At 35.4% G+C, this 20,912-nt stretch overlaps 1 protein-coding gene across 1 annotated transcript in view; it reads right to left on the reverse strand.

The window, feature by feature from the left end:
* Positions 1-20,912, reverse strand: part of LOC310638522 (cadherin-7) — a gene marked incomplete at its 3' end in the record, with an annotated part of 123,717 nt that overhangs the window by 15,987 nt on the left and 86,818 nt on the right. Inside the window, exons 5-10 of the mRNA XM_083359672.1 lie at positions 14,336-14,503; positions 12,265-12,452; positions 7,717-7,970; positions 3,255-3,391; positions 2,362-2,483; positions 122-239 (exon numbers count right to left, since the gene is read on the reverse strand). Of these exons, the coding sequence (XP_083215798.1) occupies positions 122-239; positions 2,362-2,483; positions 3,255-3,391; positions 7,717-7,970; positions 12,265-12,452; positions 14,336-14,503 (987 nt within the window). The remainder of the gene's footprint in view (positions 1-121; positions 240-2,361; positions 2,484-3,254; positions 3,392-7,716; positions 7,971-12,264; positions 12,453-14,335; positions 14,504-20,912) is intronic.

The following is a 20,912-nucleotide window of genomic DNA, read 5'->3' on the forward strand; positions in this document are numbered from 1 at the left end:
GAGCCAAGGTTACCCACCCCTGCTCTAGGTGACAGTTAGTGTTGCTTGTCTGAATAAATCAGAGTGGAAGCGTGTTTGTTTTGAAATATCCTTAGGCTAGCAATCGTGATTGATACCTTACCTTTATTATCTTGTAATGTGAAGTTGTGGTTGTTTGTGGCATCTCCTGCCAAACTGAAGGAAAACTGATGACCACTAGGTGGGTCATCTCTGTCAATGGCACTGATTCTTTGAATGATCTAAGAAGGGAAAAACATCATCTTCATATCAGATTTTGGTTTGTTTTCATTACCATGTAATTATTTTGTATTAAGAATACATAATTACTCATAGAAAAAGTTTAAATATTAATATCACCTAAAATCTATTCTTATTAAAAGTACTTTTCAGAATCTATATTGAAGAGGTTTTTTTTTTTGAACAGCTCTCCTTGTTGGAAAATAACCTGATAAAAAAGACAGGCACCATCCACTTACTCCCTTGCCATAATATAATATATCAGTAGAATAAATTTTACTTTCTCAGGCAGAATTTATTTCTTGAAATTGGCTCCAAGTGGTGGAATCAACTTTTGAATCAATTTTTTGGAACAAAAGACAACAAAAGTGTTTTGAAAGGGCTTCTAGAAAGAGGGAAGTAATTTTTCATGTATGTAATTCTTGGGACAATAAAAAATTACAAAAATACTGTTCTTCCTTACTTCCTCTTTTGCTACCCTGGGGGTTGAGGGGAAAAATATTGTTATTTTATAAATTTAACTTCAGGTGAATTAAGGAGAAATTATAAGGCCATTTCAATTCATACTATATCACACATTTTAATGTTGTTATTCTGATGTGTAATCTGGGCCTGTTTAACGCTTTGGAAGGTGAGACGTTTTCCTGAAAATACTTCCAAAATCAAATTCACATTGTTTTGGGCAATGTTATCATTTCAAAGCCCCGCAGAGTAGATTAAATTATTACTTTTAAAAGTAACAAATAGGGAAAATGAAGGGTTCAGTGACTTTAATGACTTTTAAGAGAGAAACACATACTGTCGGCCAAAGAGATCATTTTTAAAAAAGCTGGCAAATGGTCCATCAAACTAAAAGCTTAAGCTTTTGCCTAAAGGACTTAGCATAAACTTAAATGTTTGAACTCTGTTACCCTGAGACTTATTTTCCAGAGATGTAATAACAGAACTGATTCAAAATGTATGTTGCAGGCTTCCTTTTCCACATGACAGGAGAAGACCTTGAGGCTCATGTATAGTCCTTGAAAACCTTGGTGGAACCCCAAAAATTCCATGCAAAGTATATTTTAAGTAATAAAAGAAACTATAAGTACATTATAAATAATAATTGCAGTAATTAATTTAATTCACTTGAATATCAGTCAAGACCTGAAAAACATCAACCTTAAATGAAAGGATGTGGAGAGTGTAACTGCTGATCAAAATTTGTGGAGTACATGTGTAGCCCAATGTACTTAGCACAGGATATGATAATAAATGTAAATGTTGCTATTTGTCCTGACACTACATATCTCTTCCTCTTAGTCATGCTAAGGTTTACTCACTCTTTTTTATTGCAGCCCCTAAGATATTAGGACACTGCTATCATGTCACCCCAGATCTTCTTTTCATTAAACTAGATATACCCAATTCCAGCAACCATTGCTTAAATGATTTAGCTTCCAGTCCCCTAATCATCTTTGTTTCTCTTCTCTGCATTCTTTCTAGAGACTCAACATCTTTTTTTGCATTGCTGTGACCAAAACCCGATGCAATATTCCTAGTGTGGTCTTACCAAGGCATTAGCAATTCACCTGATCTTGGTTCTATCCCTCTGTTAATACAGCCAAGGACAGTGTTGGCTTTTCATAAATATTTAAAATAATTAAGGCCCCTATTCCTCAAAAACAAAAACAAAAAAATCCTGTGGAATTCCTAGCAACCTCTCATGGGATCCTACTGTTCTTCAGAGCACATGCTGAGAAAGGGTGATCTAACGATGTCAATGTGTCCTTAAACTTCCCAGGAAGTATTGTATGAACAGAAACATTGTATAAAACAGAAATTAGAAAGGTTGTGTTCCCAGAGAGAGATGTCTAAAAGAATGGAAATGGGTTATTTTCATCAGTTAAGAAGCCTACAAGATGTTCAAAGCTTGTGTTGTGTAGATTGACTTGTAGAGTTTTGTAGTGGGATCTTGGATGATAAAGGTTTCAGACCTAGTTAATTCTTATTTTAGCTTCAAATCAACATGTCAGTTTTATTGAAATGAATTTATTATGTTTTAACTTAAAAGAGGCATCGCTGTAAATCAAATCACTGTTTTGCAGAAAATATCATCAAGCTGTTTTGAATATAAATCCACACCTGGCCAGGTACTGCATTTTCACAGACTGTTGTTTCATAATCCATGGCAAACTCAGGTGCATTGTCATTAACATCCAGGATAGTGATGGCCACATATCCCCTCCCAATTTGTGAAGGGTTTTCTGATAAAAATAACAAAAGGGAATTATTATTATAAACCAATTCTGCAAGTATCTAATATATTATGTTTAATTACATTAGCAAACTGAAGTTGTCAGTGGAAAAACAAGTGGCGATGACAACAGCAAAATGTAGTAGTTGCAATATCTCATCAAATCAATGACTTATTAGATATGTCTCCTTTTATTTCCACTACCTCTTATTTACTATTTCAGCTAAATGCAAATGAATAAACCTGGGAAATCTACCCAGCTTCTTGAATTTCCTAGTTTCAGCTATCACCAGTAGAATCTAATGAAGCTACTCTCTTTGACCATGATGCAGGTATTGACATAGCAGTTACACACAGTAAATTCCAATTTGCAGTAATAAAGACCAGTAATGAACCTCTGTTATGCATAATATAAATCAAATATAATCCTAGGAATCCAAAGACTTACATGATCAATCAATTCTATATTGTGCATTTAATGCCATTTATTAACCAATTTCCTTCCTATCTCTGAATCCATAACAGTGATTACTGCAGTTTGTATACAACAATAAAACATTAGTGCTGTTTCTACAACAACAGACACACATATTATCCTATGATACATAGAAGTTTTAACATACAGAGAATTATCATGGAATAGAATAAATATTAATTCTTTGTCTTTCAGTTTATAGCTAGAAACTTCCATTGACAGGATTTGATTCAAACTTGCTTAGTTAATACAGTGAAAATCAACACTTTATAAAGCTTCCATTTTTTAAAAAAATTGGCAACTTACGGCTTTCCATTGCTAAGACAGTAATATTATGAACAGCGTTTGTCTCTCTGTCCAATGTCTTTGCTGAAGTAATAACCCCAGTGTTGGCATCAATATTGAAATACCTTTCTAAGTCTGTATTTCGATCTATTGAATACCTGGATGAAAGATGAAAGCATATATATAATTTTATATATAATTGCAGTTTGTTAAAAATGTTTTATTGATTTCACATTAAGGTGAAAGAGTTTTACTATTTTCTCTCTTCATCTAAATTCTTTTTTGAATCTGAGCTTCTATTGTCTTCCTAAACAAAGAAAGTGCATTATACAGTGTTATCTGCTTCTGCTAAATGTACTGTATTACCTTAGTTCCGATATTCCATAACATTTTTCTTAAGGGAGTTCACAAGTATATTCTTGTCTTTTCTGTTATTTACAGTAATTCCTGGATACAGCAAGGGTTTTGGGGGTGGGCAGATGAGCAAGGATAATCTACATGTGACTATAGTTTAAACATATCAGAAAATAGATCTGGAAATCAGCCACTTCATTCCGTTTCCATCAAAGCTTGCACAGTGAGATGTAACACTTTTTACAAAATTACTTTAGGGGCAGAAAAAGGATGGATAAGGAAATCAGAGAATAGATCAGGGATTATGTATCATCACACTTGCTCCTGGAGCTTGATTGCCATCATACAGCTCAGGTTCTTATCACTGTACTTCTTTGGCTTAAACATGCTCCTTTATTTTCCAAATTCTTTTGAAATAAAATTTCAAAGCAAAAATAAACAGCAAAGAAGAAAGAAAGATTATCCAATGCTCAATGGTTCCGTCACCCTCATTGTGAACAGCCATATCCTTTAAGATTCATTATAAGTGCTTCCAGACTTGGGTATGTTGAAAGGATAATAAGATAACTCTAAATCATATTCCTGCCATCACAATAAAAGTATAAAATCAGAGTTCTCACACACTGGTAGTATGAATCAATCTACATAAAGCTTTTTTATGTGCAGGGCAGCACTTCAAGAATGACAAAGAGCTTGTGGCATGATTTAAACAGTAGTGGAGTAAATGGCTTAACTACAATTTTCCACAGAATCCATAATTTGATTTAGGTTCATCAGGAAAGTGAGCAAATGAAGGAAAAGAGTAATTTAGGAGGATGGCAACAACACTATAATTGATTAAAACAAATGAATACAGACAGAGATAAGACTCTTTTATATAAGTTCCAGAGCTTTACTAATTATAATGATGTTATCATTTCAGAATTTTCACCTCTTTTCACCAGGCAGCAATGGGAGATACAAATGGCAGAGAAATGTAGACCTTTCATCAACTAGTTCAACAATCCTGACAAAATATTGAATATTATAAAACCATGGTTTGCAAAAGAATATGTTTCTACACATATATTTTTTCTACCAAAATTATTCCTAATCAAATAAAATGTAGATACAATGTCAAAGTAAATACTTCAATTCACTTTTGATTAAAAAGATATTTTTAATTTAGGATAAAGATATTTAAGAGTTAGGATATGAAATTGGTTGCAGGTAGCAGCCATCCAGTTGATATTTTAATATGGAAATCTACATCTGTGGCTCAGTCATAAAGATTATTTGAAGATTCAAGAAAGTGATCTTTTTATATGGAACAATAGTATATTGATCTTGCAGGATTTAAAAAAGGGAGATTGGAATATAGAGAGAGACTCTTTACAAACTGACTAGCATAGGTAACAATGATCCTTTATCATATATATATATATATATATATATATATATATATATATATATATATATATATATATATATATATATATATATTCTTATTATTATTGCAGTTTTTTAAAAAGAACATTTCAGAAAAGTAACTAGGGCAGCTGGATTCTTACAATAACTTGCATTAAAAAGTTGCAAGAAGTTCTACAATTTTCTTATTTTACTTTCTTGCTGTTTGTTGACTCAGCTTTCCATCCTTCCGAGGTTGGTAAAATGAGGACCCAGATTGTTGGGGGCAATATGCTGACTCTGTAAACTGCTTAGAGAGGGCTATAAAACACATATATAAGTCAAAGTGCTATTGCTATGGCTAAAAGTCAGATGAAGTCATTTTGCCTTCATTTTACAAAACAGAAAGATAGGGTCCCAAAAATATAAAGAGTTTATGAAATAAAATTGAAATTCCAATCTAGAGTATATTCTATTTGGGCTCCTGTCTGTTGTGGGAAGATTTTATTTTTGATCATCTTAACATATGAGTTACACAGAAGCTTTCTCTCATTCTGCCTTAAATGTATAACTATTATCAGAAATGCTGCTGTTATCGTGTATACTATCATGTAGAGGGATTAAATTACTTGAGACACTTTGTTTTTGGTTACAGCATTCTGATTTCATTTTTCCTACACTTCCTTTAAGCCAGACATGTCAAACACAAGGCCCGGGTGCCGGATCCGGCCCACGAAGTGGTTTCATGTGGCCCACGAAGCCATCCTGGAAACAGTGAGGGAATGGCCCCCACTGCCTTGGCCCTGGCCCAAGACCCTCCTTCTGCCAGAGACCCTCAGATCTGTCCCACTCCTGCCCGGACCCCCATAGGTACCCTTGATGCGAATGATGTAGAGCTGGCCACACCCACCCAGTAGGCCATACACACTCTAGCCACGCCCACCTAGTAGGTCACGCCCACCCAGGCCACACCCACCCGGCCCCCTGAGGGCAACCGTAATGCTGATGCGGCCCTCAATGAAATTGAGTTTGACACCCCTGCTTTAAGCAGTATTATATAAGCAATAAACACGGTGCTCTTGAGGTTTTAATACTGTAATTCATAACCTCGTTTATTTTATGCTTGTGAATTATTATGTTTCTTGACTTAATGAAAATGTCCAATTTTTGTTAAAAACATACAATGACTGGGTAACATGCAGTAGCAGGTTGCCATAATTGCCAATCCATATGTGCTGGTTTTGATTCTCATAACCACATACAAGATTGTAAAAATATGTTCTATACCTACATAGCTTTAATATCCTTTTCCCCATCCTTTGAATCACTCGTGCTTTGCTGAATTCTTCTCTTTTACAGGAATGTATTTGTGTAAAAGCTTAATTGGTATGGTTTGGTTTGCTATATATGCCAAATTGATAAAACTCTTCATGTTTGGCACCAGAGATATTGTTGGTCATCTTCATAACCTAATCTTTCTTGATAGACCCATGTAGATGGAATTTAATTTCTGGTCAGGTTTTAACCCTTTAAGTTATTAAGTCTACTATTGTTCAATGCTGCTAATAAACAATCACTATGGAAACCATTTGTGTACTTTCTTGAGAAACATTCAACTGATTATGTGATCTAATAGCATTGTTTCAAGCATTTTGTCCTTACCCTGAAAAAAAGAGATATCAGTTTTGGCTCAAATAAAGCACTAAAAATCTGGTATGTCTAAGTTATAATTTCATAGCTAACAAGCCCTCTCTGCTCTTCAACAAAGTTATTACATTCAACATTAAATTATTTTGAAGAAGTTTGTTTTCAGCCATCACAGACAAAATAAGGACATCGTACACACTATACCTATTCAAGTACATATGAACATTTTTGAAAAATAAATACTGAAGCAATATCCAGGAGTGATTTTGTTTCTAGAAATAATCTATTTGTGAACAGCGTTTGGTATAATTTAGAGAGAACAAAAGCTATAGTTTGTGGATAATGAGAAATTCTTGTCATCTATGGAATATTTTCCTCAGATTTCATTTATGATGCATATTGTTTCTCTCCCTGTATTATACAAATGCCACAAAAACATTGCAATGTAGTCTAGAATACTGATGTAGTATTTACCTATTTAAATGTTTATAAATTGCTGTGCTCCAAAGAATTAAACCTATTTGCAATTACAACAGAAAAACAAATTAATATTATGCAGATTTAGCTGCTTCCGTCTCTTAACAGCTTAGTGAAGCTGTTTATAAAGATCTTTAGCATTCCCTGCACAGTCCTTGTTAATATACTTGTGCACAATTTTACTGACATTAAGTGAAATGGAAACTTGTTTCACTTGACCAAATAACTGCCACATTCTCTCTGTCTCTCTCTCTCTCTCTCACACACACACAGAGGGGTGGGGAAGAGAGAGAAAGAAAGATTCACATGTGTGATTGTGGGTGTATTTGTGTGGCTGTTTAGGAGATACATTCTGGAGCATCCTTCCCAGTTTCTGAAGAACTGCCCTAGTTTTCAACTTTGGGGTTATAAAGAAAGTAAAAAAAGGGAGAGAATAGAAATGTTCCTCCAGCTGAACTGACAGAAGTGAAAAATCAGCACTGGATTCTACCAAAGACCTTGTACTTTCAAATATTCCTGTGAGGAAGGCAACATATAACAGGAATAAATAAATGAAAAGAATATACAACTGAATACCCTGAAAATGAAAACAAAAACTGGAAATGAACTATCAAATTACCTGACAGGACTGTTAGATGCATCTGGATCATGGGCTGCTACAGTACCAATAATAGTGCCTACTTTAGCTGCTTCAGATACCACCATGCTGTACGAAAGTGAACTAAACATGGGTGGCTCATCTACATCCTCGACAATAATCTTGACTGTTGTCACATCATTGAATGGTCCAAGGCTTAAGAAGCGGGCATCTACCTGCTTATTTGCTGCTTCAATTCTCAGTATGTAGCTGGTCTTTGTTTCGTAATCCAGCTCCTAGAATGGCAAAGTTCAATTAGCAAAGACTTTGACTTAAGACTGCCAGGAATATACAGGTTTTCCCCATCTTTGGATACAAAAATGTCAAGTCTTTCCAATAGCCCTAACAAATTTATATAAAGTAAGTGTTTACAACTCCAAATGAGATTTTTACAATCAATGCAAAATGCTTGGAATATGGTATTGAGAAGTTATGTGGGAGAGAATTGGAGTGAAATGGATGTATTTCCAAGATGAATGATTCTGCTGCTTTCAGTGCCATATTCCATCACACTGATGAATGTCCTATCAATGTAAATGTAAAGAACTGTGGAGCCATATAGAAATTTCTAACCTCTAGAAACTCTTATAAGAAAACTTTCCATTAAAATGGTTGCATGCTGGAATAATAGTATTACATAACGTGTACTGAGAAGTGAACCACATTTGTTTTCATCATTAATTTTCTGAGTTACTATATATAACAGTCTGAAATAATCAAACTAATATTATGTATTAGTATTACTGCTGGATGATTTTCTCTATTTTTAAAATACCTGTGAGTTTGTTTTGTGTGGGGTGAGCAAATTAGTAATTAGATACATTCCAAACTACTACTAATAAATAATTGCATGCATAATCATATTTTTGAATATGCAGAACTGCATTTGAATGATATAAATCAGCTGCATGGAAACTGATTGAAATACTGCTAATCTCAGAATCAAACATGAAAATCAGATTGATTAAGAATGCTGATCACCGTTACTGAAATTCAGAGTATTATAATGGAAGAAACAGACAAGGACAAGTTGCATGACAGACAAGGTCAGATCTGAGAACACAGATTCACAGTTGTTTGACAGCTTGCTTTTTCAGTTCACGGTCATTGAGCACATTCAGAAAAGACAGGCACCAACCATTATGGTTCCTTGTGTGACTTCTCCCCATGCCCTACAAGATTGCCAATGACTGTGGTTACCTTGTTTGGAGTTTTAAGATTATATTATTATCTCCTAGCAACTTTCACCTGCCACTATAGGGAAGCATATGTAAACTATGTGAAGGACTCTTTTTTGTTAGCCTGATTATGCATATCTGTTCTTCTATGCTACTACTACTATGTCTTAGAAGTAATTTGTGATACATCTGAAGCACACAAGCTGGTAATAAAAAAAAAAGGAAATGAAATGTGCCATACCTAAAATTTCCTGTTTTGAGTAACTTTTTTATGTTTTCCTCTTTTGAATCAGAATAGGGTGTTTTATTATCTCTTATTATTACTGGGATTGCTGTGCACTATCTGAAAAGGTCTTGAAAATTATCTAAATTCTATTGTTATTAAAATGAATATACTTATTTTAATATCTGAAATGCTAATCATGAAACCCACTTAATGACTCAATCCATTAGAAATTAGTCAGAGCACAGCACTATAGCAAAATATGAAGATTCATCACTTCAGAAAATAATATCATTCTCTTAAGAGATATTTTTCCCCCTTCAAGAGCTCTATGTAGAAGATAGGGCACATCATATGAAATCAAAATGATGAATTTTAATACATTGAACAATAAAGGGGTCATGGAGGCAAAGGTTATTTCAACCTCAGCAGACCTTCAGTCTTGATACAGGTAATTTTCTTTTCAAGTGTTCTGAGACCAAAAATAAAACACATTTGCAATGAGAGTTTAGTTTCAAAATCAGAATGAAATATGAGAACCATTTCAAGTTTTTGTTCTTTAAGGATACACTAAACTTAGAATGTTCTTAAGTGGGGGATTGCTTTGTTCTGAACTTAAAATAAAATGTTTCCCTTTTTATACATACCCCTAATCAGATACTTCAGCACAATCTTATTCATTAATACTATAGTAAGTTATGATCATGGTGTCACATCTTTATTTTAGCTTTTGTTGTTGTTGTTAGTTGCGAAGTCGTGTCTGACCCATTGCAACCCTATGGACAATGTTCCTCCAGGCTTTCCTGTCCTCTACCATCTTCTGGAGTCCATTTAAGCTCACGCCTACTGCTTCAGTGACTCCATCCAGCCACCTCATTCTCTGTCGTCCCCTTCTTCTATTGCCCTCAATCTTTCCCAGCATTAGGCTCTTCTCCAGTGAGTCTTTCCTTCTCATTAGGTGGCCAAAGTATTTGAGTTTTAGCTTCAGGATCTGGCCTTCTAAAGAGCAGTCAGGGTTGATCTCCTCTAGGACTGACCGGTTTGATCGCCTTGCAGTCCAAGGGACTCGCAGGAGTCTTCTCCAGCACCATAGTTCAAAGGCCTCAATTCTTTGGCGCTCAGCCTTTTTTATGGTCCAACTTTCACTGCCATACATTGCAACTGGGAAGACCATAGCCTTGACTATACGCACTTTTGTTGACAGGGTGATGTCTCTTCTTTTTAGTGTGCTGTCTAGATTTGCCATGGCTTTCCTTTTTTTTTTAGCTTTTAGTTTGTTTGAATCAGAGGTTTGACATAAACCCAGTCCATTTTTATAACTACTGTATGTTTTTATAACAAATTTAATGTACATATGAGGGAGTGTAATATTTCAAATTATCACAGGGACTGTTCAACTCCTTTAAGAGATTCCAGGACAACACTAGAAGCTTCTCACCAATGGGGTACTATCTAGGTTCACCATTATTAAATAATGAAATGCATAAATTCCCATATTATTCTGTCTACTGAACAGTCATTTGACAACTGGTCACCTGGGACACTTTCATATTCAACAAATTATTTGGATAACACTCCAAATAGCCACACAATTTCGGGGACCATCTCTCCCATTGTTTTTGCTTGGCCCACCATATCTAGCAGAAAGAGCATGTTCAGAGTCCTTTTCATCAAACAGTGTCATCTTTTTGCATCTTGGAGATGGGTCTTCATGAGATAGTGCCTGCCCTATGGAACAGTATCCCTCTGAAAATACAGATGGCCTCATCCCTCTTAGCTTTTCATAAGGTCCTAAAGACTGGCTGTTTGTGTGTGTGAGACAGAAAGATGAGGTTGTAATTTTAACCATGGCCATCATAGGATTTTGTTATGTTTTTTTTTTTTGTTTTAATCATTGTACACTATCCACTTAAGTTATTATTATGAGATGGGCAGCCATTAATTCAAAATCATATGATATAATAATAATCAGAGCCAATTTGTTGTAGTGTTAAGTCATCAGACTAGAAACCGGGAGACCAGGAGTTCTAGTCCCACCTTGGCACAAAACCAGCTGGGTGATCTTGGATAAATCACTCTCTCAATCCTAGAAAGGAACCAATGGCAGAGCACTTTCAAACAGTTGCTAATTAGTAGAAACTACTAAGCACAATTGGTACCATTTTCTCATTGCACCAAGTACTGCTCACTGGAGAAAAGGAGAGGTTGGCTTGATTTGGCGGATGGGTCTTTCAGACCCAATTGCTGATTTAACAGATTTGATCTAAAATAAGCACTGTATTGATTTTCTTGTATATAGCATAGGATGCATATTATGTTAGAAAGCAACGTAAATTCAAATTAAAGCAATGAAGATACTTTGGATTATAATGTAAAGGTACCACTCCATAAACATTTTTTCTAATTAGCTTTGATTAAAAATGATTTATGTACTTTGATATTAATGATCATTGAGCCAATCTTTAGATTACTATGCCTAAAATATGGATTAGTGATATAATAGCAAACTAACAATTCACAAATTGTAACAACTATCCTGAAGGTTAAAGGGACAATTCTTTAGTACAGTGAATAAAGATGGAAGGCTTCATTAATATCTATGTGCTAGTTTTAGCTCTTTAGATCCTCACCTCATCTAATTTTCCAGCAATCAATATTAAGACTCATACAGATAAAATGATAAATTTTAAATAATGTAATTTATATCATATTCCCATTTGCAAACTGATGCAGGATATCGCTGAATATTGGTCAATCATGTTAAGATGTTTGAATTAGAATTTTGCTTCATTTTATTAATAATTACAATTCAAATACTACTAAATTATCTAATAAACAACTGAGTCCTGTACTGCAGAAATGCATTTTTAACATTTTTAGACAAATTGTTCTTGGGTCGGATAAACATATTTTTTCTATTTCTCTGTAAATTTAAGTGGAATTGACAGCAGTACGATTACCTTTATTTCCGCACATTTTATTAATTTCTACAATTGTAAAAAAGCAAAAACAGTGCACATACTAAAATACATTTTAGTAAAATTATATATTCTAGATAAATATTTTATCTATTACTGACTGACTTACTTGAATCCCAAAACACAGAGACAAAAAATAAACCAATCTTACCTTTTGTATCATAATAATTCCTTCTTGTGTCTCCTTGTCCACTAAAATTTTGAAAACACCCAAGCCATCACCATCCACAATCTTATATTCCATTTCAGCATTAGCCCCTACATCGGCATCTGCAGCCTTTAATCTAGCCACCATTGAAGCCAAAGGGAGTGATTCTGGAACATTATATTGGTACGATCCTATAAAATTAAAAGTGATTAGTGAATCTTTATGGTTCATCAATCTATTAATCTATGACCTTCTTTATTAACAGTAAAGCGTAGATAGAAAATGAGAACAGTTTTGAAGCAGTGCATTTTGTTTCCATAAGCCCATCTATGGTTCTCTGCATCCTTTACTCCAACATTACTTCTTTCTTCCATACTACCATGTATAAATACAGCATGGAAAAATACCTAACCCATCCAGAATTTCTGTCTAAAATGTAAAATTCCCAGGAATAAGAACAAGCAGTTTTTACTTCTTAAGATCATTAAAGGAAAAAAAAATGCAGGTGGGGGATATCCAAGTATATAATAGCAGTATTCTCTGTTCTGGACTCTCAATAGGATTTAATTATATAAGAAAGTTAGTGATCTGTCCCCTGAAGTGTACACTAAAGCTACATAATGAACACGAGAGATTATTTTTGTTGATTTACTGACATTTCACTGGAATGCCACAATCAACTTTTATGCATAATTTTCAGAATAAAATGTGAAAGCTATGGACTTTTGTGACGGCATATTAACATTTTCTGCTCTTCAAATTCAGACTATATTTCTTTGAGAACACTGATGAACAAATTCATTGCTGAAAATAATACCTAACCTAATGTTTCTGTCAAAGGGGAATCTACTTCCAATGAAATTTTAGCTTCTATAGGTCTCAAGCCACTAAAGGAAAATAATAAATGAATTTGTAGGATCACAGATAAATCTTTATTGTGTCTTAAGGAGACAATAATTGAGACAAATTGTAGTCTTGCACTGTATTGAATTTTCTGTGGCTCAAACTGAAATTGATCAGATTAAAGATTAAGAAAACAGAACAGACACCACAATTTTTTTCCGTTTCTGGAAACTGAATAAAACTGCATTTTATTATTTGTCTAAGTAATTTAAGATGAGGGAAAAATAAAATTTCCACTTTGTTTTTCACTTGTAAAGAAGCTAATTTGAACAATCTGTATATATTCTCCATATTAAGGTAATTTTCTTTTGCAATGGGACTATAAGAAAAGCAGGGAACTATAATACTGTTGAAAAATAGGATAACTGAAATGTGGAAACACATATTTCTTTTTCTTTTTTGATTTAGCCATGGAATGGAAGGCAGACTGTTTCTGGTTTTTCCCCATATTGATTTTTCCTTCCTTCCTTCCTTCCTTCCTTCCTTCCTTCCTTCCTTCCTTCCTTCCTTCCTTCCTTCCTTCCTTCCTTCCTTCCTTCCTTCCTTCCAATAAGAGATCATAAGAATGAGTATCAAGGGGAAAACAGTTTTGAGACTTTTTGGTTTTCAAAAGATAAGTTGTTACAAATATTACGGAGTTTTGAAATTAAAGGCAAAGGCAAATATTAGTGGTGGTTACACTGTTGGATAAAAACCAATTCAAAGTAGAGCATGAGTGACAATTGATATTTGCCTTATATTCCATAATAACATTTACTATTATCAGTTAGGTATTATCATTGGCATTCCCCATTTCTCTAAATCCATGCCTTTCCATCTTCAGTGGCAATTAATAGATATGAATCCTCAAAGAAAATATATTTGGATGATTCAAGGAAACATTAGGAGCTCTACATTATCAGGATTTATTAAAAAATATCTTGTACTATAGCACTAATAACATCTTATTTTATTTCTGTTATAAGAAAAACAATGAGCAGCTATTGTCTGAAATCAGCATTTTCTAAAGAAACAATTAAAGAAGCTGAAAGAAATTTAATTCATAATTTGAACCTTTGTCCAAAATGAATTCCAGCCATTAAGTAGCTGAACTTTAGCCATTCTAAGTAGCATACCCATATAAGTTTGTTACTGTGCAAATTACCTTTAATTATCACCTATAGAAACTTACTGTGGGGAAATCGTGGTGGATTATCATTGACATCAGTCAGGGTAACAGTGACAGAGGTGGTCCCAGAAAGACCCCCATTTTGACCAACCATATCCTTGGCTTGAATGACAAGCAAATACTGGTCTTTTGCTTCTCTGTCCATATTGGGAAGTGCAGTCTTGATAATACCTAAAGTATAACAAAATAGTACATAAAGTAGTGGTAACTATCTTGTCAGTTGCTAAGCATGGACAAACAGCAGCAACATTTGTATTTGTATCCCCTATCTCCCCAAAACATAACATAAAATGCTTAAATTATCATGTATTTCAGTGACCATCATTCAGAAAGTATTAACTCTAGGCAGGCCCACTTATGTTAAATGATCACTAATTTTAAATATTCAGCAAAGGATACAGAGTCTTTCTCTTTGTCAGTATATGACATGACCAAACGATCATCAACCTTTTACCTCCAGGAACTACAGGTAGTCCTCAGGTTATGACCACAGTTTAGGTTGCTAAGTGAAACATTTGTTAAGTGAGTTTGCCCCATTTTACAGCTTTTCATGCCACAGTTGTTAAGTGAATTTGTTTAGTAACATGGTTGCTAAGTGAATCTGGCTTCTGGGACATTGCAGCCATCATAAATGTGAGTCGGTTGCCATGTGAACATGGGGATGCTGCAAGGGTTGTAAGCATGAAAAACATTTATAAGTAACTTTTTTCAGTGCTGTTGTAACTTTGAACAGTCACTAAATAAACTGTTGTAAGTCGAGGACTACCTGTATTTTTAAGCCCAAACAGGTTTATTAGTCCTACTCCACTGTTGCCGATTTTCTTGCTAGCATTATTTGTTTTGTTTCACTCTTCCATGATATTATTTGCCTTTCCCATACCTAATGTTCTTTCTTTTCTCTATGTTTTCAATGACAGATACACCAGCTTTTTTAAAAATTGAGGGTCACCTGAAACATCCCACTGGATGGGGCTGGGACAAAGAAGTAGATGTGATTAGGACAGTTTAATATTAAAACTATTTTTTTCAAAATACAGTCAATATGACCACTTCTTATGTATTTCATATTTTTCCTTTGTCATATTAACATGTTGTATGCCACTGCTTTAATAACATTAAAGAAACATAAAATAATGGTTCATAAAATGACCCAAACTTGCTTGGTTGTCAACCCAATTTAGTTTACACCAGTTAAAAGACCAATACATTATTTTTTTAATTCATATACCTTAAATTTAAGTTCCTGTGACAAAATAGAATGTTCTCAATATAACTAAAACTGCTAAGAATACTAGGGAGCATCAAATTGCCATAATTTAGATGTCATTAAATCTGTCCACATCCCTATGTAAATGCAGCTGAAGAATATAAGAAGAGCTTCCTGGGCCAACATTCTCTTGTTCAATAATCTGTATTATACAATGTCCACCAGGATGCATTCAGGAAGTTCTGAAGTACATCATGATTCCCATTCTTTAAAAGTTGAAAAAATTGCAGTGCCTGAAACCATACAGTTATCGGCTATGCAGTTAAATCGTAAGTTGTATAATCATAAGGAAAGAGTACTGGTATTTGCTCCAAATTCAAAATCTGAACACTCAATGGATTTGGGAACGCATTATTGCACAAGCAGATAAAATGCACATTTCCAATATTATTTATTTATTTATTTATTTATTTATTAGTTTTTATAAACCGCCCTTCTCCCGAGGGACTCGGGGCGGTGTACAGAGGAAGGACGAAGTATACAGACCGAACAATAAAATAATAAGAAACACTAATGAACACAAACTGGGACCCCAATTAACGCTATCATGCCAGGCCAGCCTGCTGGAACAAAAAAGTTTTTAAGTCGCGACGGAAGGTACGGAGGTCAGGGGCCATCCGGATTTCGGTAGGTAAGGTGTTCCAGAGGGCTGGCGCACCCACTGAGAATGCCCTCCCCCTGGGGGCCACCAGCCGACATTCCTTGAGCGGTGGCACCCTGAGGAGGCCCTCTCTGTGGGAGCGCACAGGACGGTGGGGTGCTGACATCGGCAGAAGGTGCTCCCGTAGGTAGTCCGGACCCATGCCATGTAGGGCTTTGAATGTCATTGTTAGCACCTTGAACTTCACACGGAAGGCAACCGGAAGCCAGTGCAGCGCACGGAGGAGAGGTGTGATATGGGAGTATCGGGAGGCTCCCAAGAGTGTCCGTGCCGCCGCACTTTGCACCAGTTGAAGCTTCCGAGTGGATCTCAAGGGCAGCCCCATGTAGAGAGCGTTACAATAGTCCAGGCGAGATGTCACAAGGGCATGGGTGACTGTACGTAAGGAATCCAGGTCTAGATAAGGCCGTAGTTGGCGAACTAGTCGAACCCGGGAGAAGGCCCCCTTGGTCACAGCTCCAATGTGGTCTTCCAGGGAGAGCTGCGAGTCTAGGAGGACACCCAGGTTGCGGGCCCTATCAGCAGGGGGAAGTAACTTGTCCCCAATGTTAAGCAGTGGGACGTTCTGAATCTCCTGGCTTGCCGGTACGTACAGCCATTCAGTCTTGTCCGGGTTCAGTTGAAGCCTGTTTCTCCCCATCCATTCCCGGACCGCTTTCAGGCAGCGGGACATCACGTCTAGGGCATCACTGATATTGTTAGGAGTTGAGATAAAAAGCTGGGTGTCATCAGCATACTGATGGTACCCTACTCCAAAACTGCGAATGATCTCACCCAGCGGTTTCATGTAGATGTTGATTATGCAAAGCTCATAGTAATAAGGGGTGGTGGTTGAAGTTTTGGGGGAAAAATTGAAGGGACTTTATAGTCCTTATATTTTAAATGCCCAAATTCCAAAAGACTGTCTTATTTCTATAATGTTAAAAGCTTCTGTTAAGAACATATGGTGACAGCCCAGAGACAAACCATAAAATGGTGTGGAGACTTTGGGTACAATGAGTTACTGCTCACAAATGGATTATCCTTGGCATAGAAATTATTTCATTTTTAAGGTAGTCATTGGATATAGGAAATAAATCCTTTGTCTCAATCTCTGAGATTTTCACTATTCAAAGTTGCTTACTTTAAGGCTTCTCTAGTAATTTGTAAAAAAAAGAAGAAGAAGATCACATGATGGGGATATTGCAAGCTGCTATTGTATCTTGAGTTTTTCCAATGCTACAATGTAAACAGGATGGAACTGTTAAAAATTAGGTAACCCAGTCAACATCTAACTGCAAGAAACTGCAGGAGTTGCAATTCCCCTCAACAATAGAAGGAAAGATATTACATTTCCTACTTCCAGTATAATCTGTGCACAGACTGATTTATTAAACAGAAATAGTCAAACCCTTTTTCTTTGCCATCGAAGTGACAACATGGAAGAACAATAGCATTTATCATTCTGTTTCCAAACTCCCATGCTGCCAAAATGAGTTTCTTAAGAATCCCAAACCGTAAATGACCCAGTACAATCTTGGTGCTATTAATAATCTGGTGCCATGCTGTGCATTTAAATGAAGCTATTCTAAATTTGCTAATATCTTAAAAATAAAACAAAGCAAAATCACTCACTATAATTAGAGAACTTTGATGTAGTAGCTGAAGCACTGAATTGTCTGAAGCTGTTTTAGAGCTATCCATTTGGCCATCTCTTTGTCATTTGTAATTACTCTTTGAAATTTAAAAGAAGAGGGAAGAAAGGAACAGAACAACTGTTCTGTTACCATTCAACTGTGTAGATAAGCAGTGGGTAATTAAATATCCCTCCTTTAACTAGGAAGGGATATTTCATATTGTTGTACAGTACAGCAGGCAGAGATACAAGATTTTATCTCACCATTGTTTCATGTCACCAGTTGAGAAAAGACAAAATATATGATCAGCTAAGAAGCAGTGGCCTTCTGTATCATCATTAATATTTGTAAATCCCAGCTCCAGAAGTACTTCTTTCTTCTTCTTTTGAATTTAAAATACTCCCACCCTTGACCAGAATGTATTGGGACTTCACCCAATTATGGCTAATCTTCTTTATAATTTTAAATTCATTGAAAATCATTACACAATGTAATTATTATTTATGTATTTATCAAACACATTTCTATCTGACCATTAAATGACTCTTGGCAGATTACACAGAATATTACCGGTAATAAACATCTACCATACCATCTAAACCTTGATGCATGACAACAATAACAGCAATGAACCATCTATAGCAAATACACACAAGAATAGATCAAAATTAAAAAATCAAAGATAGCATCATAAAAAGCTTAAGGAAAAGCCCTCTAAAACATTTTTTTTGAAATGTTAACAGGGAGGAGATCATCACTGAAACTTCTTGCTTCATCCCGAAAACCTCCTGAAAATGTGGGATTTGTAACAGACAATGATTTAACTCATCACTGAGCGGAAAAAAACAAAATCAATACAAGACACTGCCTTCAATCCTCATCCCCTGCAAGTGTTCCAGAGAAATACATTGGTCGATGGAATTGAAAGGTACAAAGAGGCCCAATAGGATCATGAGAAGTGACAACCCCTCTCCAGGCCTCAACATAGGTCATCCAAGAAAGTAAAGCAATGTTGTCTCTGTCCCATATTCAGGCCTGAAAAAAAGGTAAAGGAGTCCCTGGGGATTTTATTCTGCTAGTTGATGCTGACTATAAGGGGCAGTTCTGCTCTCCGTTTCAAGGCCATTGATCCAGTGCTGTCCAAAGATATCTCTGTGGTCATATGGCAGCAAGACATCATGGAGCACTGTTAGATTCCCACCAAAGTTGTACCTATTTATCTACTTGCATTTGTATACTTTAAAACTGTTAGGCTGGCAAGAGCTGGAGCGAAGATGGGAACTCATGTGGAGTTTGGATCTCAAACCTGGGCTGCCAGCTTTCCAGGTGACAAGCCTGGCTTTTTAGCCACTGAGGCATTGCACCGGCCATTTAGGCATGAACTCAGACTGAATAGGGTCCCAATAATTTGTTTCCTTTAGGTGTTCAAAGTGGATTCACCAGTATCAACTCTATTATGCAACACAGTGGGATCCAGGAATGGTGTTCTTAGGCAAATAATAATAATAATAATAATAATAATAATAATAATAATAATAATAATAATAATAATAATAATAATAATAATAAGATTTTCTTGGAAGCAGTCATTCTTCTGATAAGTTGAAAAAAAAGAGAATAACTTAAAGTTATAGACAGGCAAACCTAGAGGTATGAACTGAATAAATCTATGAGCCCCTCATAAAACATTGCTCCTACTTCAGCATGCTAAACTTTTATGTGCTTATTTCTAGAAAAGTGAAAATGGATATTTGGGTTGCTTTATGGCTTAGAGAATTGTTACTACTAAGATCAGCAAGTGCAAATTAATATTGATCCCCCCTTGCTCAGGAAAACAAAGTGAAATGTGGAAGAAATAAAGTGAAATGTTATTATGCTCTCTATCCAAATACTTTTCTTGATCAATACAAAACTATTCCATCTTTCCATAAACAGAAAGCACATCATGTTGGGTATAAATTTAATATTTCAATAGTGTTTGCAGAAAATTCAAGGAGTCACATGCGTGAAAGAGTCAAAGCAGATGCAGTGGAAAAATATATTCACAAACTGTGTTCATTCTTTTTATATTAAGGGCTGCTCACAAAACTGGTCTCAAACAGTATGGGGTTTTTTTCAGCTGCTATATCTGGACCCAATAAACAATAACAAAGGCTAACTTTGGGCTCTGCATATACAAGGATCTTTTTCTCCAGAGATTTTGACAGGCCGTAATTTTTGTTTGAAGTCCTAGACATACTGTACAGGAACATGTTTCTGTTAGCAGCAATTATCCTAATATATAAATAACTTTTTTTTTAATCTGATCCAAACATGAACTCAGACCAATGTATATTTACATTCCTGTTTGGAGATTCTGCTCTGATTTGAATTTAAATTTTGGGATTCAATCCCTAGACCAGGAGTAGACAACCTTGGCTCTTTTATGATTCATGGACTTCAACTCCCAGAATGTCTGAGTCAGCTATGCTGACTCAGGAATTCTGGGAGTTGAAGTCCATGAGTCATAAAAGAGGCGAGGTTGCCTACCCCTGCCCTAGACCATTTTGATGTGCCCTTTCTTATGATTCCTACTTATTCGTACCAAGAGACATATGGCATTCTTTAATATTATCCAAGGGCAGCTCTAACAATGAAATTCTTTGACCTTTTTGCTTCTCACATTCATAATATATAACAATATTACAGTACGAAGTACTATGACATAATGTACATAAGGACAGCATTCTAGGTACAGTCATTATATTTTTAGCAAATATGAAGAGTTCTTTCCAGATGACCATAGATTCTTGATTTTCTGCTCAGATAGGACACAATTTAGGGCATAAATTGCCAAAAAATATATTCTTACAAAACCCATGCCATATTTTGGTAATGAAATGGTATTTTTACAAAAAACAACAACAAATGTTTGAATAATACAGTGCAGTTAGGTGTACAAACATTTCTTCACAAAAAACAACATTTGTGGAAAGCTTCTCAAATACAAAGCAATACATAGCTCTGAGAGTTTGAGAGCATATTGATGTATAAGGG

This window comes from Vipera ursinii (genome assembly GCF_947247035.1).
Source record: "Vipera ursinii genome assembly, chromosome: 3".
Classification (NCBI taxonomy): Eukaryota; Metazoa; Chordata; class Lepidosauria; order Squamata; family Viperidae; genus Vipera; species Vipera ursinii.